This window comes from Xenopus tropicalis, chromosome 2 (assembly GCF_000004195.4).
Source record: "Xenopus tropicalis strain Nigerian chromosome 2, UCB_Xtro_10.0, whole genome shotgun sequence".
In the NCBI taxonomy this organism is placed as follows: domain Eukaryota; kingdom Metazoa; phylum Chordata; class Amphibia; order Anura; family Pipidae; genus Xenopus; species Xenopus tropicalis.
In genome coordinates, this window is record NC_030678.2 from 149875789 (window position 1) to 149886686 (window position 10898).

At 41.5% G+C, this 10898-nt stretch overlaps 1 protein-coding gene across 1 annotated transcript; it reads left to right on the forward strand.

Moving 5' to 3' along the window:
* Window positions 1–2419: 2419 nt before the first annotated feature.
* Window positions 2420–9729, forward strand: serpine3 (serpin peptidase inhibitor, clade E (nexin, plasminogen activator inhibitor type 1), member 3). The gene is made up of 8 exons (XM_031896230.1): window positions 2420–2702; window positions 4368–4739; window positions 5076–5273; window positions 5988–6186; window positions 7154–7254; window positions 7363–7449; window positions 8778–8861; window positions 9686–9729. Exons 1-8 carry the CDS (start codon window positions 2435–2437, stop codon window positions 9727–9729), a joined length of 1353 nt encoding a protein of 450 aa, XP_031752090.1. The 5' UTR covers window positions 2420–2434.
* Window positions 9730–10898: the final 1169 nt, after the last annotated feature.

The window sequence follows — 10898 nt, forward strand, 5'->3', positions numbered from 1 at the left end:
CCCAGATATCTCTGGACCCCACTGTGTGTTTCACTTTTAAGTACACAATGAGCAATGGCCAGTCCCTATCATTGGGCCATGGACTTATGGAGGCAAAGATCTGCAATGATAGCACATGTATTTATGGAAGGATGGGGGTGGCAGCTAGAACCAAAGAGCTTGCAAGCCACCAGAAAGCCTGAGAACTTCCATGCCAACAGCAGCCAAGCATTTCAATTTACATTATTACTTACCAAGGTTGGATAATAAGTCAACATTCTGGCAGGTAAGGAATGCCAGTCAGCAAGTTGGCATCTTGGCCCAGAATTTTTCATTTTCATTGCTGGAAGGTGGACAATAATGCAGCTAAAAATGAACATTATTGTTGAAGGCACACAATGCAGCAATGCTATTTATAGAAGGCCAAATAATTAATGCAAAAATCTATTCACGGCACAATCAGCTCCCACAATAATGGAATGACTTGGGCAGAGCATGAATAAAAGTTGCTGACTGCATCTCCCTGAGTACCTTTTTTGTTCCTTGCAGTGGATTTGCTGGGTAGTACCCGGCCTCTCTGCCTGGCTCTATATAGAGGCACCAGCACACAGGAATTTGGCTCGAGTGGTACAGACATCTCCAGCAGAGACTGCAGTCACCGACTATCCCTTGCGATGCAGTCTCATGACTAAGCTTTGTGCAACTACACATCAACCTCAGTGATAGGAGATAGAGAACACAGGAACGCCTCAACGCAGCACCAACCGTGAGTAGATTGGCATCTAACTGTATTTACTCTAAATGCAATAAAGGAACTTTGATAAAACAGGATGGAAACGTACACCTTTCTATTTTGGAAGAAAAGACATGAAAATCTCCAAAAATTCCAGCAACATGAAAAAGAAGAAGAAAAAGTTATTCTATGAACTGCTGGCACCTGGGTACTGACAGCACAAGGCAATGCAGCTCAATAGGGCATCTGAGTTCAGCAAGACTTTCGTTTCCATAGGAATAATGCAGATTTTTACCAAATATCAGCTTTTCTTAGAATTACTGATCTATGTTTAGTACTGCTTTAGAAACCTGTTATCCATGATGCCCAGAGTTCCAGCATTGCCATTCCTGCAGTCTAGTAGCTAATTGTAATTTACTTACCCATATACAAATTCTAATGCAAAATAATTTTATTGGAGAAAGTTGGAATATTTTAGGCATGGTGCTGGAGATTGCAGAAAGACTCTTACCCTAGTGTTCCGTATAATAGTTTGATCCTGTTTTTAATAAAGACACTGCAAAGCAGATGTTCTCGGACTGATGAGTTGCCCTCCTAGAGGGAATCCAAAGCAATGGAAAAGGGGAATAGCCTGAAAGGTAATTAGAGTCAGATTGTGAGGAGGAAAAGGTTTATTTTCATTCCAAGATAAAGTACAAATGGAAGCCAAAGCCAGACAAATTGTTTATTGTTTTCATGTATCTGAAATCTTGTTCGGAGATAAAGGGGTGCCCAGCCCAAATATTGGTCCACAAACAAGAGCTTAAGGGCTCTGGCACACGGGGGAGATTAGTCGCCCGCGACAAAACTCCCTGTTCGCGGGCGACTAATCTCCCCGAGTTGCCATGACCCGCCATCCTGCCGGCGAACATGTAAGTCGCCGGCGGGAAAGACTCGCAAGTATTTTTATATATTTGCCTATTTGTGTCTGTAAGTTACCCTCCCTTATAGATTGTAAGCTCTACGGGGCAGGGACCTCCATCCTCTTGTGTCTTTGACTCTTAAAGGAACAGTAACACCAAAAAATGAAAGTGTATAAAAGTAACTACAATATAATGTGCTGCTGCCCTGCACTGGTAAAAGTTTTGTGTTTACTTCAGAAAGTCTACTATAATTTATATAAATAAGCTGCTGTGTAGCCATGGAGGCAGCCATTCAAAGGAGAAAAGGCACATAGCAGATAACAGATTAAACACTATTGTATTCTACAGAGCTCATCTGTTATCTGCTATGTAACCTGTGCCATTTCTCCTTTTTTCCAGCTCGAATGGCTGCCCCTATGGCTACACAGCAGCTTATTATATAAATTATAGTAGTGTTACTGTAGCAAACACACCAGTTTTACCAGTGCAGGGCAACAGTGCATTATATATTTATTACTTTAAAGCTCTTTCATTTTTTAGAGTTACTGTTCCTTTAACTTATTGCAACTATATCTTTTATTTATTTGTATTTATTGTTATATTTTGTATCTATCTAATATTATCTTATTAACACCCTGTTTGTATTAATGTATTCTACTGTACAGCGCTGCGTACATAAGTAGCGCTTTATAAATAAAGATATACATACATGCATACCCACAGTCCTACAATGCACTATACAATCTATATACAGAGCAGCCAGTATAACTATTCTATGATGTATCTCTTCCTATTGCAGGTCTAAACAACTGTTGCACACATGTCCTCCTTGCACCGGGCTTGTTTCATAGTGTCCCTGTTGTGCTGTTACTGCTCCAGTATGGCATCTTGCATTTCCTATGACAAACTAAGAGAACTGAACCTGCATTTTGCAGTCAGGTTGTACCAGACATTAGTGAATATGGAGAACAGAACAAACCTGGTGGTGTCCCCGAGCAGTGTTGCCAGCTCCCTGGGGTTGCTGCAGTTTGGAGCCCAAGGCAATACCTTTGCACAGATGGAAAGCATCCTGGGATACAATGTTCATGGTAATGTTTAAAATTAAAAAAAAGTTCCATTCATTGTTCATTTGCAACACTGGGGAGTAGTTAAAGGGATTCTGTCGTGATTTTTATGGTATACTTTTTATTTCTAAATTACACTGTTTTACATAGCAAATAATTCACTTTTATTCTTGAACCAACAAATGTATATTTTTAATTGTAATATTGGTGTGTAGGCGCTATCTCAGTGCATTGTGCCTGAGTCTGAGCTTTCAGAAGGAGCCAGCCGGACTTGGATTTCTTACTATTGAGTGCCATTCTGATACCTACTGGGAGCTGCTATTTTGCTCCCTTCCCAGTGTTCTGCTGATCGGCTGCTGGGAGGGGGGTGATATTACTCCAACTTGCAGCTCAGCAGTAAAGTGTGCCTGAGGTTTATCAGAGCACAGGTCACATGGCTGTGGCACCCTGGGAAATTAAGAATATGGCTAGCCCCATGGCTATAGTAACAGTGGGGATAATAGCCTCTGGGAAGGGACTGTGGCTGTGGGATAGCAGGTATAGTAGGGAGAGATGGTGCCTATAGTAGCAGTGGGGGGATAATAGCCTCTGGGAAGGGACTGTGGCTGTGGGATAGCAGGTATAGTAGGGAGAGATGGTGCCTATAGTAGCAGTGGGGGGATAATAGCCTCTGGGAAGGGACTGGGGCTGTGGGATAGCAGGTATAGTAGGGAGAGATGGTGCCTATAGTAACAGTGGGATAATAGCCTCTGGGAAGGGACTGTGGCTGTGGGATAGCAGGTATAGTAGGGAGAGATGGTGCCTATAGTAGCAGTGGGGATAATAGCCTCTGGGAAGGGACTGTGGCTGTGGGATAGCAGGTATAGTAGGGAGAGATGGTGCCTATAGTAGCAGTGGGGGGATAATAGCCTCTGGGAAGGGACTGTGGGATAGCAGGTATAGTAGGGAGAGATGGTGCCTATAGTAGCAGTGGGGTTATAGCTGAGGGATAGTAGGTATAATGCTATTGGATCACCTCACCACAACTTATATCAGTGGTGCTTTCTAACTTAAAGTGTCATAAATGAAAGATCAACCCAACTTCTAAATAAAGCATATTTCTGAAAAACTACATTTTTAAGTGCATCAGAATCAGACCGTATTGAATTCAGTAGGTGGGTTGAATCAATTTGTTTACTAAAGCTGGCCATACACGCACCTATAATATCATACGTAACATTGTTTCGTACGATATTCGGTGTGTGTATGGCAAGTTGCCGAGGCTGCTGATATCGGTCGACTCGCCGATCGGCCAAGTTAAAAGATTTTGATTGGGCGCCATAGAAGGCGCCTGATCAAAATCTGTCTTCAGGGCTGAATCGGCAGAAAGAGGTAGAAATCCTATTGTTTCTACCTCCTTATCTGCTGTTTCAGCCCTGAAGGTTAGTGACCGATGGTCGGATGAAAGATCGCAAATCGCCACGTGTGTGGCCACCTTAAGTATATGCATAGAAGCTATAAGTAATAGCTTTTGGTTCTCCATTGATGTTCTTTAAAGATATATTTTTTCTTTGTTACGTGCCCAATATAGGGTGATGGATTGTAATACAGGTACATGATAAGGTACATGACGGGTACATGACGGGCACATGATAAGATGCTTACTTGCTTTAGAAGCACAGACTAAACAGGCTCTCCTTCTTTTTCCAGATGTCACTGTGCAAGACTTCATGGAGACCATGTTCTCAGGGTTGGCCAACTCCAGCCAGGGCACCGCCATCCATTTGGCTTGTGCTTTATTTATCCAAACAGGGACAACCTTTTCCCCTCGGTTTATTCAATATGCTGCTTTATGGGCAAACAGCAGCCTCCAGCTTGCTAACTTTAGTGAGCCCGGCATGACTGCGACACAGATAAACCAGTGGGTGAGCAGTAATACAGGTGGTGAGTACCCACAATACCTTGTGCCCATCTCGTGCCCATATGCACATGAAGCTCATTACATCCTTCTTTATCTTGCTAGACTAAGAGTATACAAGTTGTACTTGCAGCTCATTATAATCTGCCAGATGGCACTTACTTGTACATCTAAAATACATACATAGTTTTCGCAGAGAATAGTCATGAATAGTAGATGCCAAGTGATTCAGCCAGTTTTGACCTGGAAAAAAACAGGCTTTCCTGGTCAGAACCAGGCCCAGACTGGCAATCTGTGGATTCTGACAAATGCCAGAGGGGCTGCTGTAAGTTGCCATAGACACTCACTATTTATTGGGCTGGTGGGGGGGGGCTGTTTGGGCCTCTGTGTACTTATATTGCTAGGGCCTATTTTGAATCCCAGTTCAGGACTGGTGATGGGGCTGCTTGTTGCCTTCATCTTACACATGTGAATGATGTTTTCTGTGTTTTAACCCCCAGGTGGTATACAGCCTCTGGTACCCTGTGATGAGTTTGGCCCAGTGTTCCCACAGATAGCGCTTGTCAGCACCATGTACTTTAAAAGCACATGGAAAACAAAATTCTCTTTCACAGACACTCAGACCCTGCCATTCATCAGCACCGATGGGTCGACTATCAAAGTTCCCATGATGCACCAAACCGCAGATGTCAATTATGGTGAGCAGCCATGACTGTTCCGTGCATTACACTGAAGAGCATACTGCAGTGTTAATATTATCTGGATAAGAAATTAATGTTGAGCACTTGAATGTGAAAGAAAATCAGAGCAGAGTACAGGTATGGGATTCCATATCCTGAAACCCATTATCTGAAAAGCCCCGAATTACAGGAAGGCGATGTCCTTTAGAAACCATTTTAAGGAAATAATTCTAATTATATTATTTTGGTTGATGGCAGACCCATTACTGGAGTCTTTGGAACATAGTGCACGCCAGGAGCGTAGCTTGGTCTCTCTGGGGCCCTCTGCAGAAAAATCCTCGAATCCCCGTTGCCTGGGCCCTGCGCGGGGTCTGCTGTATACATACTTACGCCACTGGTGCTCACTACAGAAACAACTCACATTACTATGATATCTGTCTGATCTTTGCATCAGTCTTGTTAGGCTTTATAAATATAAACACGAGCAAGGCAAATATGTTTACTGTGTGAATAATTCTGCGTTGCGTGAACTTTATAAATGACCCTTGTATGTTTTGTGTGGGGTGCAGTAAACAGCTTAACTACAATTATGTAAGTATAATCCGTATATTGTACTGTTTGCTACAATAAAAGTGCCCCAATGATTGAGTGCTCTAGGCTTTCTAGCTGTACCACCCAATGACAAGTGATATAATTACGCATTATCACAATGTTTACGTATTACTTTGCTAGGCCAGTTTGAGACTCCTTCCCTAAAAAGGTTCACGGTGGTGGAGCTGCCATACATCGGGAATACAGTCAGCATGTTTGTGGTACGGCCCTCTGATAGAAACACGCCACTTTCCTGCATTGAGGCAAACCTGACATCCAAAAGCATGGCACAGTGGGCCAACAGCATGAAGAGAATGAAAATGGATGTTTTTCTGCCCAGGTAAGCAACTACCCCACATATTCACTTGCATTTGTATTAGAAATCAATGAAATTAAGTGTATAGTGCTTAAAATATAGAGTATGGCCTCTGCAGTTCATCCAAACACTTTATTTAGGCATATTTTACATCAAAAGGGCCTTCAATTCTGCATCTGAGATGCAACAAATGGAGCTAATCTGGGGATAAATATAAGCAGTAGGAAAAAGTGCTGAGTACTAGTTAATGCTGTAATATCCTATTGTAGTGTCATTTTAATACATATATGGATTTGCTTGGATATAACAGTACTTTGAGCACTGATCCCAAACCAGTGTGAGCAGCACGTTGCTCCCCAACCCCTTGGATGTTACTCCCAGTGGCCTCAAAACAGGGGCTTATTTTTGACTTGGAGGCATAATTACCAGGTGTACAGTCAAACAGAGCCTTCTGTAGGCTGCCGGTCCACATAGGGGCAGTCAAAGGTATATAAAAGGGATAAGGGAATTATTTATATAGCTAGAGTTGCCACTAAAGTGTATTTCCTAAGAGGTTAGACTAAAGGTGGCCATATACCATTACACCAACCAAGTAGGTCTTTCTGCCAGTATGCCTACCTAAGGTTGGTGATAACGGCCTTATTTGATCATTGCCATCCTCAATGCGATAGGAAATTAAAGCATGCCCAGATATGGGTCAGGTGGGCCCAGTCTGAAGGGCCCAATTGACAGCTTAAATCTGCCAATGTACGTCCACCTTAAGACCAAGAGGTTCTTTTAATCACTAACACCTTCCCCCTGTTGTACTTGGAAATAAGCAAAATAATAAATTAACAAATGGATTGTATCCATCTCTGCTAGCTTTTATTACATATCTGTTGAATAAGCAAATCATGTAACTGCTTGTTTAAAGCACAGTGCAAATGCACGGCACTCCAAAGTCCATAGAATCCTTGAGCAAAAAGCACCATGTTTGCGTCCTTCCTTGCAGGTTCAGACTACAAAGCCACAGTAATTTAAGGAACGTTTTGCCAGCCCTGGGGGCCACAGATCTGTTTGACCCATGGAAAGCAAATTTTAAAGGAATATCAGGTAACAAATTCATTATAAAAACTACTGATACAAGATAACTTCAGCTAAATCTGCAACCATACACACTTCTATCCAGTGGTGTTAGTAACACCATTATGTTTTTTCTAGAACAAAGCGGCCTATACATTTCCCAAGCCATTCATAAAGCAGAGATTGAAGTGGCAGAGGGTGGTACAAGGGCATCAGGAGTCACAGGTAAAGCTCAGACAAGGAATGGTACAAAGGCAGCGATAAACTCAATAGGATTGTTGTGGCACTATGGATTTATGTCCTTTTAGGATTAAGCACATGGTACTGTTTTATTATTACATGGAAAAATTAAATCATTTTTCAAAAATAAGAATTATTTGCTTAAAATAGACTCTATGGGAGACGGCCTTGCTGTAATTTGGAGCTTTCTGGATAACAGGATCCCATACCGGTTTCCTTATAACCTGGAGTGGCCTGTTTCCATTTTTCGGTTTCACTACTCAGGTTATGATGGATAAGCACCCAAACATGATAATATCCATAGACAAAGACAACCTATTGTCAAATGTTACAATCCTGCCTTCTGCTGAGCAATGATACAGGCTTTGAAATGTTATATAGGGGAAGCATTCCAATGCAGTTACCATTAAATAAAAGCAAATAAACTTTAAATCCTGAGGAGAGACTGAAACCTACACAGGGATATTGATGTCGTTCCCCTGTACCAGGACGGTTTCACTTTTTCCCAAATTGAACTTTGTGACTCAAAATAAATAAATAAATAAAAATCAATGAATAATTAACCACCACATACTTTTGTTGTATACAGGCATACTGTTTGTGTCCCTGCCCTGCGCATTAGTACTCAAAAGAGAATTAAACCTTAACAAAAAAGACAGAAATGTTGTACATTATTGGACTTCAATCAATTTTTGAGTTTGAGTTTTTTACTCAGTTTAAAAAACATGAATGTTTGCTTATTAAAAAATCCAACTATGAAGAAAAGATTGAATAAAAAGAAACTTGCATACTTCGAATTTGTGAGTTTACAAACTTGAGAAAAAACCTTGAATAAAGAGATAACTTGAATTTTGTCCCACTACCTTCTACATAAAGCTTTTACATGCCGAAGATTTGTGGATAATCAGCCTTGTAGCATTATCCTCTATGAAAGGCCAGTCTCATTTTCTGCTTGATCATTTGTAAAACCCCTAAGTTTAGCTGCTCAACAGCTGCTCAGAGCCCACTGAGCATGTGCAGTGTCACTGACACTTTTAACAATATCTAAAATGGGGAGCTCCTGTGCCAATTTTCAAGGCCTGGATAATTACTGCTGTAGGCACGCAGAACTGTTAGGGCTTGTGCAGTTAAGTTTGGTATCGGAAATATGGCATTTCTACCCATTTTTGGTTTGGATTTAGTCAGCAATGAGCAGCAACTCTCATGTACTATAAATCTGATATTTTCTGGAGATAGCTTTACATCCAATTACTGGATTATCTTTATATATAACAATGCATCTTTACTTTGCTACTATTTTTTTCCCCTAACAGCGATGGTATTGCTAAAAAGATCCCGCATGCCCGTCTTTAAAGCAGACAGACCATTTTTCTTTTTCTTACGACAAGCAAGCTCAGGTAAGGTTAACACTGAACAAATTGCCTTTTAAATTCCTGCTGCCATATGTGTAAGCATTCACTGGAGTAATGGCTTAGTTTCACTCTATTAAAGCTGAAATCAGGGCACAGATGTAATAATAAAGGAACAGCCTATGTGCCCCCCAGCTGCCCAAGTATACAGTATCTTCCTGACGTGAGGAAGATAGACAGGGAATAAAGGTCCCCATACACGGGCCAACTATAGCTGCCGATATCGGTCCCTTGGACCGATTCGGCAGCTAATCGGCCCGTGTATGGGCAGAACAGAGCGGCCTGGCCGACCGATATCTGGCCAGATCTCGATCAGCCAGGTTAGAAAATCTGGTCGGATCGGGGACCGCATCGGCTCGTTGATGCGTTCCCCGAACCGACTGCCCCATAACCACAAATGTAATCCGATCATTTGGCCCCAGGGCCAAACGATCTGATTATTTTTTTTTTAAGGTACTTGCTGCCCGATATCACCCACCCGTAGGTGGGGATATCGGGTGAAGATCCGCTTGCTTGGCGACATCGCCAAGCAAGCGGATCTTATAGTGTATGGGGACCTTAACAGGGGCACAGATTTAAATTGCACTTATAGTGCTTCAGTAACAATGCTTATGGATTATAAACATAAACTGTGCAGAATACAATGGTTATAGTTCTTACACAGGACAATCAACTGGGGTCAAACATGACTGATAATTTTCTAAAGGACTAGACAATTGAACAATTTAAAATGACATTGTTTTCATTCATTTAATGTGATAATTTGTACCAAACAATCCTAATAACCATGTCTTTTCTGTTATCATTTGCAGGCTCTATACTTTTCATTGGGAGAGTAACCAATCCCTTAGAGTAAAGGCAATGCGGTGCATCAGTCTACAGAGCATGTTTGGAAGTAAAACTTTAAGAAAAAAAATATATATATTTATTAAAGTTTTTTTTAATTAGTTGAATTCTGTTTTGCACATACATGTTAATAAAAAGGAAATAGTTTTTTACTTACCCTTGTTGTTTATTTGGAATTCACATAAATGAAGCCCAAAGGATATTGTACTGGAGGTTGCTTCCCCTTACTAAATAGAATGGTTGGCAAATAAGTCCCTTAGCTCACAAAATGATCTGGTAGCGGCTGGAGTTTAATATGGCACATGATTTCTGCATTGCCTTACTCTGTTTGTGGAGATATCAACGCACAGAAGGAAGAAGAAAGCGCTGCGCTACAGGTACCCCTGGCTGGTGCGGTTTTCTCCTAACAGGAGCGCCAGCCAGGGGCAATGTTAAAGGTAATCAATTAAATCACTTGGGGGTACCTAACATTTTGGCACCCTCAAGTGACAGCCTTTCCTTCTCGTTTAAGAGATGAATTGTCAGATATGCAGGTAGAAACAAAAAAAATTCTACCTCTATCTGACGATTCAGCATTAAAAGGACATGTAAACCCCACACAAAAAAATTTAATCAGCCTCTTTGAAATCTTTCAATACCTGCCACTCTAGCTGTCCAGAGGTTAATAGTGAGGCTGCAACATCCCCTTAATCACTTAGATTTCCTTCTCCTCCTCCATAGAAACTCAGCTTTAGCTGTCTGCTTCAATTTTTTTCTCCTAACTTTCTCTCCTGAGCTCAGCTCAAACAAAGCAGAACTTTTATCAAAGACAGTTGTGCCTGTGTGAGCCTGTATTCGTGATTAAATGTATGCTGAATAAGGGTCTGTGTGTGTTTATACTATTTGCAGATTTAAATGTATCTGATTATGTATCAGAGGAAAAATGGCCACCGGGTGAAAGCTGCTATTTGCTTTAGGAAAATGTGATGGTGCTGGCAAGCGGAGGGGATATATGCAGTACAAATTATGCCATTTGGGTGGGGGAGATGTGCCCAACTGATATACATTGTAGGCAAATGTAGGCTTTACATGTAATTTAATGTCTGTCCATCCTGTTGGCGCCAAGATGACCAATATCCAAGGCTTTTGCCTTGTTGGTCGTCTCGCCTCACACAACACATGCACCAAATATTGTACCAA

Excerpts from the sequence above, each read along its gene's own strand:
- serpine3 (XM_031896230.1), top strand. The coding sequence starts at position 2,435 with ATGTCCTCCTTGCACCGGGCTTGTTTCATAGTGTCCCTGTTGTGCTGT. Across the intron at positions 6,187-7,153 it reads ATGGATGTTTTTCTGCCCAG|GTTCAGACTACAAAGCCACA; the intron begins GTAAGCAACTAC and ends CCTTCCTTGCAG. Across the intron at positions 8,862-9,685 it reads CTTACGACAAGCAAGCTCAG|GCTCTATACTTTTCATTGGG; the intron begins GTAAGGTTAACA and ends TATCATTTGCAG.